This window comes from Rattus norvegicus, chromosome 4 (assembly GCF_021556685.1).
Source record: "Rattus norvegicus strain SHRSP/BbbUtx chromosome 4, alternate assembly SHRSP_T2T, whole genome shotgun sequence".
NCBI classification, from domain to species: domain Eukaryota; kingdom Metazoa; phylum Chordata; class Mammalia; order Rodentia; family Muridae; genus Rattus; species Rattus norvegicus.
Window position 1 is genome coordinate 12,031,920 of NC_141537.1, and position 15,808 is coordinate 12,047,727.

The window sequence follows — 15,808 nt, forward strand, 5'->3', positions numbered from 1 at the left end:
AGTTTCAGCTAGGTAGCCAGGGTAGTTAAACCTTCCTGAGGGATAAAAGGACTTCTGGAGGCATCACCGTTTTCTATCTCACACTGTATTACAGAACTATATACTAAAACCGATATGTTATTAGCATTAAAACAGACATGTTGATCAATTCATTCAAGTTGCATACCCAGACATAAGGCCAATGAACACCTGATTGTTGACAAAGAAGCAAAAAAAAAAAAAAAAAAAAAAAAAAACCTAACTGGAGGAAAACCGGAACCTTCTTTAGGAGGACGGAAGGAGGAAGGTGGGAGGAGGATAAGAGTGATCCCAAAGGATGCTCTTTAGGGAGGTGAAGTGACACAAAAGAGGGCAAAATAGCAATAAGGGTGTCTGAAACAGCTACGCAGAAACCTATCATTAACTATTCATCTGGAAAAATCCATATTACATGTAGTTGTGCATATTAGTATCATCTATAATTTTAATGAACTTTTCTTACACGGGTTAATGGTGCTCCCTCTAAGAGTCAAAGACCACCTAACAAATACCAGCCATGAAAAACACTCCTGTGAGTTGTTGGCCAGAGCTGTCCAAGACACTCATAAAATACACAACCTATTGTTGTCTTTGACTGCTCCCCAGAGACGGAATGTAAGTTCTTGTGCTGAAGACATCATGTACTTCAGAAACGGCCCAGAGACCCTTGAACTGAGCTGACCTAGATCCCTCCTTTCTGAGGACTACCTTTCATGGAGCCAGTAGGCACCATGTACTACATAGTCACTAACAACAATTTTTAAGTGTTTATCTTTATACTCACAGTAAGTGTAGTCCTCACCTCTCCTCAAGGAAACTTCTCTTTGCCAGACATGGAGATCACTACAGAAAACCACACCAATCAGTGTGCAGGATTGTGGAGCCTAGTCCCAATGGATACATCTACAAAACACTCCCAACCCAAGGCTTGCAGAACTTGCAGAAGGGGTAGAAAGATTTTAAGAGCAAGAGGATCAGGAAGTTTGCTGTGAGATGTGTCTCCTGATAATATCAGAAGCTGCATCCATATAAGTCTTGACTTCCCAACATGATCCAAGCAAGAGTGACACCAGAGGACATGCCGAAGTGGGCAGGGAAAAGTCGCCCAGGTCTCACTCAACCTTACTGAGGCAGCAGAGGAAAGCTGAGAATTGTAGAGATGATCTTTCTTAGGGAAGAGCACAGCAATTGGTTGTCCAGTGTGAAAGGGTGAACCCTGAAAATGTACATACAAGTAACATTATACAGACTAAGCATGCTATATTTAGGAGTGTATCTCTTTATCAATATCCATGTCTATATCTAATCTATCTATATCTCTGTATCTATCTGTCTCTGTCTCTGTCTATGCATGCATGCAAGAACTAATGAAAGAAGAGTCCATGAATTTGAAGAAGAGTGGGAAGGGATGTAGGGGAGGGTCTGGAGGAAAGAAAGTAAAAGAAATGTTAGAATGAAAATCTCAAAAATTTTCAAAAAGTTAAAAATAATCACCTTGAAAGGATTTTTATTTTTAACCATGTATACATTGGTTCCTTCAAAGCTTCACTAAGCTGCAGTTCACAAATAAAGTTTGTGTATGTTGTACTCAGGGGGTAGAGGCAGCTAGATTAGGACTTTGAGGCCAGTCTGGGCCAGACCCTGTCTCAAAAAAAAAAAGATGTATATGTTTATTATGTATACCATGTTTCTGACTTTTGCTCACTTGTTTTTTTTCCCTGTTTTTGAGAAAAGGTCTTCCTATGTAGCCTAGACTTTAAATTCGCTATGCAACCCAGGCTGGCCTTGAATTTTCCTATCTCAGCCTCCCAAGTGCTGGTATTACAGAGTTGACCAACATAACATTTTGATATATGTCCACATTGTAAAGTGATGAAATGGAACAGAGCAAGGCTTGCATCACTTGTTTTGTATGTGTGGTGAGAACCTTTCACACCTACTCTTGATGGTTTTCATGTATGCCTAGTCGAAAGCTGGGATGCACTCTCCTCTCCAGCATCCTCATTGGTCATTGCCATACTACTCTGTTTCTGTGTTTCAGGTTGCTTATTTCTTACATAGTATCCTCTAGCTACTGGATTGACTTTGTAATTTAAAGCTGCTATGGGTTCTGAGTGTTATCATGCACACCTGTAATCTCAGCACCTGGGAAACTGAGGAAAGAGAATGGCTAAGAGTTTGATGTCAGTCTGTGTTACATAATAGTTTAAATCCAGTCTGAGCTACAGAGCAAGACACTGCCTCAAAGAAATAAACAGCAAAGGGTTTCCCCTTTGCTTATAGAAGCTTATAGAGGGAAGGGTCGTTTGTGGTTTATGGTTCCAGACATAAAGGAGTCGTATCACTGTCATGGTGGGAAACATGGCAGTAGGCAGTCATGGCACTGGAGCAATAGATGAGAGTTCACATCTCACTCCATAAACCAGAAGAATAGAGAGTCAACTTAAAATGGCAGGAATCTTCCCTCATCAAATCACACCTTAGTCCCCCCCAAAACAGACACAAACTGGAGATCAAGTATTCAAATGCCAGCGATTTATAGGAGACATCTTATTCATACTGTCTCACTGGTATCATCAGTCTTTCGTTCTAGTTATGTTGGTGGGGGGAGGGGAGAAGGGGGTGAGAATGAATGTGTGACGCTTGATCACACACTATCACTGACTTCCTTGATGACTAGCAAAGTTGAATGTTCCCTTGTCATTTGTTAAGTTTCTGTCTGTTTAACTGGGTCTTGTTTTCCTACTGGGTTTTCTGCCTTTTTCTTAAATTGATCTTTATATATTCTGGACTTGAGAGTTTTGGTTGTGTATGTACATTATGAGTTGAGCTGACAACAATTTCTTTTACTCTATAAGATTGCCTGAGCCTTTTAGTGATATCTTTTGAGGAATAAATAATTCATTTGTTTGGTTTTTTGTTTGTTTGTTTGTTTGTTTGAGATAGGGTTTCTCTGTGTAGCCCTGGCTGTTCTGAACTCACTCTGTAGACCAGGCTGGCATCAAACTTTGAGATCTACCTGCCTCTGCCTCCCAAGTGTTGGGTAAGATTTTAACATAATTCCAAACCTTGTTTATCTAAACAATTCTATAAAATAAAAGGCACAGTACAAATGTGTGTTTTTCTGATAATCTTGGCTTGATAATGGACTTTGTTTTTATTAAAAAATAAGCCATATATCACTCAAGTCACCATGCATTAATATATGTGTTGGCAAGAACATGTGTTTTTCATTTAGGTTTGTCTGTAGACTTTGAAAGACAGTGGGACCCAGGTTATGTGAGTTTGTGGTGTTCTATATTACTGAGTGAGAACAGTATTGCCCGGCACCATAATGAGTGCTTTTAGTTGCACTATAAAATTTAATCCAAGAAACAGTCCTTGTAATAGAATGCATAGTTAACACATCTTTTCAAGTATTTTTCACAACTTTAAGATGATCTTTTTTAAATTATACAATTTAAAGTAAAGATTGTTTGAATGTTTTACAACTGGCATTCCTGAAAGCTGAATGAAAATTGTAGAGGCAAGTTTTTATTATTTTATGATATTGATACTTTTGTTAGAATCTTGCCTTAAGGTTTGCCTGTGGACATTGGTTTTAAATGAATGTATAATTTATGTTTGCAGCTAATTTCCCAAGTAAGGAGTAACTAGCTGTAGGAGCACCTCTGAATAAAGTATTAAGGCTGAAATAAAATTAATTCAAATATCTCACACTACTCTGTGTTCATTTTCAGGTTGAAGGTTTGGAACAAATGTGGAAAAATGTTCACCTCAGAGATAGGGGTTGTAGAAGAATGGCTGTCAGAATTTAAGGTAATAACAACTCTTCTAATACAGAAATTTTATCCTAAACAAACTTTGTCTGGGTTGAAATTCTAGTGGTGTTTTATATTTTATGTGACTACCGTATCATCTGTGGGAAAAGAATGCTGGACTGGATCGTAGTAGGAGCTATTTCTGCACAGTGATCTTTTGTGGAAGAGCAGTTCCTTTCCCCCCAAGTCACTCAAAGGGCTTATTCATCTGCTTATTCTCTTCCTTCCATGTGACATTACCATGGCCTTGAATGTTGATGTCACTCCCCGTGGCCATCAGTGACCTGTTGTCAGACATGGGGGAGTAGTGGAACGCATGACAGATAGAAGAAGGCAGCAAGGTATTTCCTAATCTCCACCAAGAGGTCTTCTAGAAGGCTGGCATAGGAGCTGTGCTAGTAGAGCTGACTTAGGCTTTGTGGTCTCACGAATGCTTCTCTGTGATAGCTAAACTGTATTCCTTAAACCTGCCAACCCTTTCCTCCTCTCCCCGAGGAGCACTTCATCATCCTCAATCACTGACAGGAACCCAGACATGGGGACAGACTTACAGTACAGTATCACCAGTTTCCCTGGCTTGCTGGGGGAAGGAAACCGTTGCCCAACAACAGTGACGTCACCAAACAAAGGAAAAGATAAGGTTTGGATAGCATTTGGAGGAAAGGCATTTTAGGTGAAATTTAAATGAAGCCATTTTTGATAGGTTCATATCAAAGCAGGTCTGTGTGTAATATATATAACTAGTTTTCAGTCTAGCCTGGACTTGAAACTGAACTCAGGATCCTGCTATCTTGGTCTGAAGCCTTCATCTGTGATGGAAACCAAGGCTTCTCCTCCTTGACAGTAATTTAGACTCTCCAGGCAAGAGGGGTGTGTGCCATTCTTATTGGCGATACATGTTCAGATGACAGAGTTTGGATGATCTGTGGTTTCAGGCAGGGATTCTCAGAAAGGGTACAGTAGTAGTCACTCAGAGGAGTTGTGCCTATACGCCAGTTGCTAAGCAATCATTAGAAAAGCCACATATGTGTCCTGCTAACCTGCTGGCTTTACTTGATTCTTTATTCTAATCCTCATGAGCAGCGGACAGGCTGTGTTACTGTGTTAGTACCTATTGCCACCAATTGAGTGTGCGAAGGTTTCTTCATTCACCATGAAGCAGTGTGGAGTGCAGAAAAGTACACTGTTTGACACTTTTTGCAGATTCTAATATTTGGATTAAATTTTATATGTGCTTCGCACTCGTTAGCTTTATAATGGTCCTTAGGAGTTTTTAAGCTCTTCTCGGCTTCAAAGGTATTTATTTATATGTTTTGCTATACATTGTCATGATTTTGGAGTGAGGGCCAGTTGATAGAACTTTGCTGATTTAACTATTGAGTACCATTTTTTTTTGTCAAATGTGGGAAAGCCAACATAGCCAGTTACTGATTCCTTAAAAGGGAAGTGTGCAGAGAAGTATGTTAACTATTGGCCATTGGGGAGGGGGATGATTACGACCAATGTTTAAGATCATAGTGCCTGTGTTAGCCCTGTGTAGGCCACCTTGACACAAGTGTAGTTACCTGAGAGGAGGAAAGCTTGGTTGAGAAAATGCCTTCATGAGATCAGCTGTGGAGCCAGGCCTGGTGGCCCACGCCTTTAATCCCAGCACTCAGAAGGCAGAGGCAGGCAGATCTCTGTGAGTTCAAAGCCAGCCTGGTCTACACAGTGGGTTCCAGGATACCCAGGGTTACATAGAGAAACCCTGTCTCAAAAACCAAAAGCCAAAACAAAACAAAACATTGGCTTGTGGTTCAGACTATAGAGAATTTTCTTCTTTAGTGATTGATTGGGGAGAGCCCAGCCTATTGTGAGTGGTGCCATCTCTGGGCCGAACGTCTTGAGGTCTATAAGAAAACAGGCCAAGCAAGCCATGTGGAGAAAGCCATGCTTCCACAACCTCTGCATCAGCTCCCGCCTCCATTTGGAAGTGTAAGCCAAATAAATACTTTCCTCCCCAACTTGCTTTGGGTCATGGTATTTATCACGGAGATAGAAACCCTAAGATAATGCCTATCTGCTAATTCTTTCCCATTCCTTCCATAAAGTTCAGATACCCAGGGAGTGCAGTAGCGAGGATAGAGAGGGCAGGCAGAAGTATTGGCAATAGTGTGTTCCGGTGTCTGAGGGGAGAGGAAAGTTATCTGGTTAGCAAGAAGATGCAAAGAGGACTTGTGCAAGAGCTAGCTGGAGAGGCTGTGTTGGCAGATTAGTGCCATTGGGTAAATAAACATATATTAAGGATACAGGGATTCGATTTCACTCTGTCTGAGAAAGGCATTGCAAACCTGGAATGGAGATTGTCGTCGATAAGAAATCAGGGAGTGGAGTTAGACCAGAGTTGGAAGACGGGGTGTGAAGTGTGGGTTCTCAGGTGCGTCAGATACGTCCTGCACTTGTACATTTTTCTTGGTGCTGTGCCTAGAGGACCTGTGCGTAGTGGCACCCTCTCCCACAGCAATGTAACAAGCACCAAATCTTGCTTTCTAAATACCGTTGCTCTGAAAGCAACCAAGAGTATGAAAGCATAAGTATCCTCTAAGTCATGCTTTGTCATTAAGATGCATTGCTATGGCTTACAACATTTTGTGACATTTAAAAAATTTAATATAAAGATAAGGAAACTTTTCCATTGAGAGAGGGAGTGACAGAATCATAGGCCACACGAAACAAAAAGTAATGGTAATTCCTTTCTCCCTGTTCAAATTAAATTTACCAAGCAAAACTCCAATCGATTTGTCTCTGTGATGCTGCGATGTTTGGATGCTCTCAGATTTATGTTATTACCAATTCAAGGGGTTTCCCATCCCTTGTCCCACCCCTTGTCCCACCCCTTGTCCCACCCCTTGGTTACTTTGGTGAGCGTTCTCCAGTATGTTAATGTGTGTTGCACTCAGCTGTTGGTTTGATAATGAAAGCAAGATTATCAGCAGTAAACCAAGTAACTCTAGGTAGAAGAATGCTTGGGAACAAATATGTTAAGTGACATTGGAATGAGACCACCTTTTCCAATTATTTGTGATGCGAGACTATGTGTCTTAGTAAAACATTTTAAGAAAGGAAATTTGTTTTGATTTTTAATTTCTGTATACATTATATATACATATATATATGCAAAAAAAAGCTTCTTATACCTTGGAGGTGACTGTGCCACTGATGGGCCCTGGAACTCACATGTGGATTCTGGGGTTCAAACTCTGGTCCTCTAGAGAATAGCAAGAACTCTTGATTTCTGGGCTGTCTTTCCAGCTCCCACTCTTCCTCTTTTACTTTTTGTTTAAAAACCATTAAAGAAAATCCCATTATTGGCCTTTTGGGTTTGTTGTTTGTTTGTTTGTTTGTTTGTTTGTTTGTTTGTGTAGCACAACTGTGCACCATTATTGTAGTTGACTGGGTGGGCTGAGTGAGCACGGGGCTGACTGGATCCCAGCGGCAGGGGTAGTTTACTGAGTAACCATTGCAGCTCAATGAGTAGCATCAGGGTTGCTGCAGTGCTGTCCCTGCTCACAGTTTGAACTCCTCCTTTCACAGTCAGACTCAGCAGAGACAATAGAGTTTGCTTCCTGTAAAGCTCAATCCAAAAACTTACACGCCATATAAACTCCTGTAAATTATTTTCTAGTGGACTGGATAGCTTGGGGTAGGGTGAGGTTAGGAGAAAAGGTACTTGCCACCAAATTTGATGACCTGAGTTATAGCCTGGAATCCACAGAGAGAACTGATGACTCCCACTGATTGTTCTCTGACTACACACTAAATAATAAAAAATAAATGTAAAAGTTTAAAATAAAATATCATGCTTGTAGAAAAGCAGTGTCTGTACTAGCTAACATATTGTAGTAGTCTCTAGGTAGATACTCGGTCTCTGTAATAGCTAAGGTGTTGGGAGTAGTCTCTAGGTAGACTGACAACGTGACTAAATAAACTAGGGTCTCATGAATATTAAATATTTTCAATGACTTATTCATAAAAGTTTCAGATTGCTTTGTATTTTTCTTAAAGCTCTCTATATATTATAGAACAGATTCTAGGCTCCTACGTTTTTCAGTTTTCTGATACTCAATGTGTGCTTAAAAATCCATTTTCATGTATGGAGCTGTTGATGGAGTTTGCCTGTTTATTGGATCTTCACCCATCCGCCTGTCTTCATTAATTCTGTTCCATCCAGTCCATGCCACTCCTTACATTTTGAAGCCATCTGCCAAATGGTACTTTAGTAGGAAGCGTCTGTTTTCTTTAAAAATGTGCCAAGAATAATTTCAATTTTTTTAATTTTCATCTCCATTCTGTGTTCTACAGTATGAGAAATCTGATAATTGAAAAGGCCAACAGTTCTTGAGTTCATGGAGTCCTTTAAGATCAGTTCTTCAAAGCACCATTTGTTTATTTTCATGGTTATGTATTTACCATATGCATATGGGTGTTTTGTCTGCATACATGTCTGTGTACTGAGTGCATGTCTGGTACCTGCAAGATCCAGGAGAGGAGGTGTGACCCTTGGGACTAGAGAGAGAGCTGTGAGTCCTTACGTAGGTGCTGAGAGTAGGAACCGTGCCAGGTCTCCCGTGTTCCTGATGCTGAACAGTCTCTCTGTCCCCAGCCTAACGCACCATGAGCGCAGTAGTTAGACTCTCTCCCTCTGTAGGACAGTGACTGTCCTCATCCAGACTGTGAGATACTGATGGCATTTTGAGCTGTGTCTGGTTTTAAAGGCATTCTTTTTCTCATTTGTTAACAGAAGCTCCAGGACTCTATGCTTAACAGAGTTTGAGATTTTAGGAAAAAGATGTCCTTTTATCTCTGGCTATTTCTTTTTCTCTTTTAAAAATATTTTATTTAGTAATATTTATATATGCATGTGTGTTTTGATCAAATCCTTCCCCAGTTCTCTCCCCTGCAGTTCCTCTCCTATCCTTCTCTCTTACTTTGTGTCCTAATTTCATGTTTTTACCTTTAAAAATTAAATACCCACTGGGTCATTTAGCCCTGCCTGTATGTGTATGGATGTGGGACCATCTACTGGAGCATGGGCAGCCTCAGGATCAGCATGCCTGAAGAGAATTGACTTTCTCACACCCCTGCAGCCATCAATAGCTAATAGCTCCTCAGATGGGGGCAGGGCCTCAGGCCCCTCCCTCTCCCTGCTAGGACTTTGGCTGCCTGATCTTGTGCAAATCTTGTGCTGTCTCAGATGCTGTGAGTTCACATGTCAACTGAGCCGTCATGTCTGACAAATGCTGTTTCATGCTGACATCCCGTCTCTCTGGCTCGTACAGTCACTGTTGCAGGTTCATTGTTCACAAGTAAACTATTGATGACTTTCCCCCCCCAGAGCATAAAGCCTTCCTGCACCTTGAGAGCTAGGAAGTAAAGAAACATCCAGGATGTACAAGCTTGGCTTTTTCATAGCTTATTACGTAGATATGTGGTATCTTTAACAGTTGAGTTTTACCCTAAGTTCTGGAGGGTAAACAAGAGCAATGGCAACAAAACAAGACAACAACAAACAACAAACAAAAACAAACAAAAAACCACACACACAAACCACCAAAAAACAACAAAAACCCAAGAAAACAAAAAAATAACCCTGGAATTTGGAGAGTGTTGTCTTTGTGACCCTATTAAATAACAGCTCAGAAGGGCATGGCGCATAGCCTGTATTGGGCTTTTTACTAGATAGCCGTGGCTCTCTAGGGGTGTCACTGTCCCCATTAGAAGGTAGCTCATTTTATATATGGCTATGGATACATTTTAGGAGACTTCTATGGTAGGTTTCCTTAGGACATTTCAAAGGCCTTTAGTGTTGAGAAATAGGGTGAGGGGTAGGAGGACAGGGGAAAGAGGGAGTGTGGGGAAGGATAAGTAACCCTGGAGCCTCTGGCTGACCCACAGAAAACACTCTATGTGCTCCTATAGACTGCACAGTGTGCTTCATTTGTTCTAGGGACAAAACAGTGTGCTTTATACATGTCTTTAAGCTTGTTTTAATGAGATTAGAAGTCTGATGCCTTTATATAAATTTTTCCAGCGTTAGGTTACTCTTGATTACATGACAGAGATGGAATGTTGTCTGGAGGTCTTTTGTTACTTGCCTTTGAAATACTGAAGAATGCCCTAATCTCTGCTGTATGGAGCAGTGCATGGAAACTGCTTTTGTTGAGGCGGCTGTTGGAGCTGTTGTTCTGGAGAATGGTGGAGGTTCCCAGATGGTTCACATTGACTTACCATGCTGGTAAACAAAACTTTCTTATTAAATTAGGAAATCCTAGTCACTGATGTGTCTTCAGGCAAAATATGACCTGTTTTTAAAGAATCTTCCTGAGAACAGACAATGGTAGTTCATTTCCTTCTGCCCTCAGTGCTCTCCCAGCAGAGGTTTGCATCTGAGGCTTTTTGTGCAGTGATGGGGATGGAGAGGGGAAAGGACAGCTTTCCCTCAGGGAGGAAGAAAAGTAAGAACGAATCAAATAGCCTTGCTGTAAGAAGCCATGCAGCTTAACTTTCTATGCATACTTGCACACACCTAAAGCTGTGCGTTCCAGCCACAGCCATGTTAGATCAGGAAATACTGGGCTATGGGGCATGTGGAGAGTGCATAGCGTGACTGTTAGGAGTGTTAGTGGTGCTGTGTCTGCTGTGGGAATGAGTGAAGGGACCTGAGTGAGCAGTGACTTGGGGGACAAGCACTGCTAATGAGAGAGGGTTTAGAGGGTCCTTTTTATTTTTGTTACGGTAAATTTTCTCTTCAGTTTTTTCTGCCACTTTTTCACCCACAGTTATATGAGTTACTACTGAGAGTGTCCCTCTTTCTTTTTTTTTTTTTATATAGACAGTTGATTTACTCTAAACAGCAACACAGACAAAACGCCATATAAACACAAAGGAAGTGGTGCAGAATGCAGATGCTGGCCAACTTTGGATCTGAGGCTCATAAGCAACAGCCCAGGTTTCTGAGAAAGATGAGGGTAGGGAAGGAAGGAGGGACAGTGTGGTTCTGTCATACAGCCAGCTGGAGGCCAGAGCTCTGAACGATGGGAACCATGCCTGCATCCGAGCGTGACGCAAAGAAACTAGCTCCTAGGGGCTTACCAAGTACAAAAGTTTATCATTTTACAGCAGTTGAAATACTGACATCAGTATTAAAATAAAAGCAAGTTTTACTCAATAATCAAAAATACAAAAGACTGAATATGCCAGCGGCGGAAATGGAAAATGGCGCCCGCTTAACCCTCCCAGGCTACTAGTAGCTGTACAGAGTGACTTAGATCTGCAAAAGGTTGTAAACAAGTTCTTGCCAAGCCAATCCCTTTCTCGTCATGGAGCCCGGGGCCACTGCTTATGAGGGGGCAAACTTCTTCGCTTGTGCTTGAACCCTTTTCTCATATTCCACTCTGTTTTGGCAGTAAATTGTATAGGCCTCTGCTTGAGCTGGGTCTTGAATATTTGGTTCGTTTAGAAGGTCTTGTATTCCTAATAAGACCTGTTTGATCATGATAGCTGGCCGCCAGTCCCTGTCTGCCTCCAGGATGGACAGGCATACTGTGCCAGAAGGATACACGTTTGGATGAAACGGTGGTGGCTCAAATTTACATTTTGGTGGTGAGGACAGATAGTCATCTTTGAAAAGCATCCATAGCTTGAACAAGGCTCCTTCCCACGGAGTCTCCTTCTTTCCAGGGATAGCGCACTCCCAGTTCATCAGGTTCATTGTGCCATCAGGGTTCTTTGTTGGGACAGCCACAAAGCCAAAAGGATGGTCCTACCTCCAGGCTTTCCTCTCCTGCGCAAGTCGGTTGAGGGCAGTCCCCGACATATTCAAAGTCCCTGGGCGACTACAGCCTGGACCGTCGCGGCGGCAGAGGCCCCCTCTTTCTATTCCTCTCTCTGGGGTGTAGGGTCCCTGTGTGAAGAAGTAGTGCTAGCAGGCTATGGTTGATGGTCTGTGTGATGCTTTGTGTATGTTGGACCCAGGGAGTGGCACTATTTGGAGGTGTGGCCTTGTTGGAGTAGGTGTGTCACTGTGGGGTGGGCTTGGAGACCCTCCTCCTAGCTGTCTGAGGATGCTCAGTCTGTTCCTGGCTTCCTTCAGATGAAGATGTGGAACTCAGCTCCTCCTGCACCATGCCTGCCTGGATGCTGCCATGCTCCCGCCTTGATAATGGACTAAACCTCTGAACCTATAAGCCAGCCCCAAGTAAATGTTGTCCTTGGTCAGTGTCTGTTCACATGGGGAAAACTCTAAGACTGTCTGTATTATATCTGGCAGATTTAATTTGTTGTACTACAGTTCCGAGTTCTCAAGTTCTGAGGAGTCTAGGTATTCTGCCCAATCCACAGTGTAGACTCAGTACTGACAGTAGCATGGAACTCAGGGGTATTTGGATCAGCTGGACTGTGGTGTACAGGTTAGACACATTATCAGATCCTCATAGACCTAAGGAGATCCATCACTCCTGATGCTTTGAAGACAGAACTCTGTTTTTACATGTCGTTCAATTTTGTTTCTAATCTAAAACGCAGTTAAAGGTGAAGGTTTTTTCATTTGTTTATAAATGTGTGGGCTTGCATGCATGTGTTCCTGGGTGTTTGCATGTGTGTGGGTACACTTGCACATGTGGGAGTGCATGTGTAGGTCCACAGTTGAGACTAGGTATCTTCTTTGATAGCTTTGCACTTAACTAATGAGAGGCAGAGTCTCTGGTTGAACACAGAGCACACCATTTGGCTTTCCCTGGTAGTGCCCCGTCTGGGCTCCACCTACAGAACACTGGGGTTACAGTCAGCAGCATGCCTGCCCAGCGTGGCTGCCCAGAGTGCCTGCCCAGCGTGGCTGCAAGTAGGAGCTGGAGATGCTAATTCCGGTCTTCACGTTTGTGCAGCAAGTGCGTCACGCCTGAGCATTGCCCTGGTCCCAGTGTGAGTTCTGATGGTGATATACCCTGTTGGTAATAAGAGAATAAAACTATATTTTAACTTGTTGTTTAGTTATAATTTATTTCACATAAAATTCACTGTCTTAAGTAAGGATGCAGGGTTGATTTTATTTTATTTATTTGTGTTCTTGTTCTTTGGATATTTTTATAAAGTTACACCAAATGCCAGCATGGAATTCTGGAAATACTGTGTCTTTTAGGCAGTGTTTCTTAGTTTCCCTCTCCCTGCTCTAGGCTGTGTTAATGACCCATCTATATTCTTTTCTTTTATATGAATTTGTCTGATTTAAAATTTCATAAAAATAAAAGTTTTTTTCAATTTGTTTAGACACTCCCAGAAACATCTTTGCCAAATTATGCCACAAATTTGAAAGACAAGAGTTCTTTAGTTTCATCTCTCTATAAAGTTATCCAGGAGCCACAGAGTGAGGTAAGTACATTCCAGTTTGTATGAATTCAATTGATTATTTTTGTTTAATTATGAAATATAACACACATATGTAAGAAAATGTATATATCTGCAAAACAAAAATAAAATGAATTTCAGTGTATCATTGTCCAGAACAAAAACTAGAATCCTTACTTACTGTATCGCCAAATCCATCTTTCTCTGTTTTCCTTCTCTGTGTGTCTGACTCTCCATCGTCTTGAAATATCTAAGTAACTTCAAACAGTCTTTTTTCTTCAGCAAATATTTATGTGCCTGCTGTAAGCCATCACTGTGGTGGGCATTTGGGGCTCAGAAAGCAGCGATCTTCCTCCTGAGAGAGAGAAGCGAGGCTGAACAGCCATGCAGGACAGAGTCTCGGTGGTTTACATGCTTGTTCCCTCTAACGGTCATCTGGGAACATACTTACCACTGTCACAGATATTAAGAGAGGGCCTGGGATAGGTTTCAGTGGGAGAGGTCATGCCTAGCACACACTAGGTCCTGGGTTCAGTTCTTAACGTAAAGAGCAGGAGAAAACCCTGGGACAAATATGGGGTTGGTGCTGTTCACAAGGTGAGCTGGTACCTTAGCTTTCTTACCCATCTGTCTTGTTGTGAGGTGATGCAGAAAGACTCTTGGTCTTGGACTACCTAGTTTGCAGAGCTGGGAAGGAATGCATTCTTTATAAGTTACCAGGTATCATAGCAACAACAACAATAAAAAAAAAAAAGAGAAAACAGAAACAGAGAGAGCAGACCATGGACAAATACAGACAAGTGACCCAAACACTCCTGGCAGCAGGGAGGTTAAGGAGGTGCGGAGGTGCAAAGCATTCAGTGACCGCTGCAGTTTGGTCTGCTCGTGCCTTTCCTTTCTGGGACTAGAGGGAGACAGCACTGGAATAGAGGGAAAGGGAACGAGTTGCATAATTCCTTTTGTTTTGAGTTTAGGAAAAGATGGGGCAGGTTTACACTCAATCACAGTCTCTCTGTCTCTCTGTGTCTGTCATCTGTCTCTGTGTCTCTCTTTGTCTCTCTGTGTGTCTGTCTCTCATGCCTGCCCTCCTCTCTCAGCAGGGTCTCACTTTTTAGCCCTGACTGTCCTAGAACTCACTGTGTAGACTAGGCGGGCCTCAAATTCATGGAGACCCATTACCCCTGCCTCCTAAGCCTTGACATTGCTGGCCTGCTGCTAATCTCTTACTCAGTGGTAGATAACACGCCACATGGATCCACGGGCCTTGCAGCAAGACTGTACGATGCAGGAGATGCTGTCTTCTGAGTAATTACTTTGTGTTGGAGGGAGTACAGAGTAGCCTAGATTCCACTTAGTAGGCTGTGGAATCCACTGCAAATGCGACGCTAGCAGGCGTAGGGATTTTCCTGACAAGCCCAGTCTTCATCTGGGGTAATTTAATCAGTTACGTTTGCCCGCTCTCTCCTCACCACAAAGCATCTCCTCTTTTCTCTTGTTGCCCAGGCCTCCTTTACATGCCGCCCTCCACTGCCAAGGAGTTTGTGCTATGTTTCCATAGGGAGATACAGTACAGACTGCCACTGGGCCATTAGCAACCCAACACGTGCAGTTGCCACCTTACAATACAGTCATGTTATCTATACCTGCATTTCTCACATTGTATATTGTTGTTTTCCGACATTTATAAAAGTCAGATCTCTCTCCTTTCTGGCTCTTGTGAGTGTGTGCTGTCCATCATGGTATGTAGCCTTTCTGTCTCCATTTCCTTGTATGAAGAAATGTGGCTAGTCATAGTCTACTTACAGTAGAGTGGGATTGATCGTGTTTCTGTGTAAATAGTCTTTTGCAAGCTGTAAAACAGCAAACAGATGTTGGCATTTATCTGTATTGACTTCAAATGCGTAATTTTAATGTTTTTGCAAGATGGTTTTTTTCTTTTCTTTAAATCTGTCTTCACTTAATCATGCTTTCATTAGGCAAATTTTTTTTTAATTTGGGATTTAAAACTGGTCATAAAGACTTTGAGTGTATTTTGATTAAAGATGATTATGTGTTCTTTCAGAGTGTCTTGAATGAATTTTCTAGCAAGGTTTATAATTGAAAATGCTTGTTAAACTTACCAAGCTTCCTGGATTGAGACAATTAAAGCTTGCTTGGGGATTTGGAAATGAGAGTGTTGGAGCACAGGGCAGTCACTTTGGGCTTTCCTTCCGTGTGAGATGGTCTCAGCCTTGCTTTCTAACCACCGTTGTGGTGTGTAAAATATCTTCATGAGTAAGTAGCTGACAAAAGGTGGATAATAAGGAAAATATCCTCATGAGTAAGTAGCTGACAGAAGGTGGATAGTTTGTTGGTTTTTTTTTTTTGTTTGTTTGTTTGGTTTTTTTTTTTTTTTTTTTTTTTTGAGACAGGGTTTCTCTGTGGCCTTCATTGTCCTAAAACTCACACTGACTGGCCTCGAACTCACAGAAATTAACCTGCCTCTGCTTTCCCCACCCTCTACCTCGCTGAGTGCTGGGATTAGAGGCATGTACAACCTTTATAAAGTCTGCTTGTCTGGTTTTGCTTTTTTTGTTTTGTTGGTTGGT

At 41.9% G+C, this 15,808-nt stretch overlaps 1 protein-coding gene and 1 pseudogene across 5 annotated transcripts in view; one reads left to right on the forward strand and one right to left on the reverse strand.

Moving 5' to 3' along the window:
* Positions 1 to 15,808, forward strand: part of Hycc1 (hyccin PI4KA lipid kinase complex subunit 1) — a 109,932-nt gene that overhangs the window by 19,467 nt on the left and 74,657 nt on the right. For 3 of the 4 annotated variants that reach the window (NM_001191969.1, XM_087658547.1, XM_087658546.1), the window contains exons 2-3: positions 3,759 to 3,837; positions 13,143 to 13,244. In NM_001191969.1, coding sequence (NP_001178898.1) covers positions 3,787 to 3,837; positions 13,143 to 13,244 — 153 coding nt within the window. In that variant the 5' untranslated portion in view covers positions 3,759 to 3,786. Of the gene's footprint in view, positions 1 to 2,701; positions 3,062 to 3,758; positions 3,838 to 13,142; positions 13,245 to 15,808 lie in introns of those variants that run through there. The other variant, XM_087658545.1, reaches the window with a different exon arrangement.
* Positions 10,645 to 11,732, reverse strand: Ube2i-ps6 (ubiquitin-conjugating enzyme E2I, pseudogene 6; annotated as a pseudogene). Its single transcript, XR_015686300.1, has one exon. The product of XR_015686300.1 is annotated as a ubiquitin-conjugating enzyme E2I, pseudogene 6 (transcript).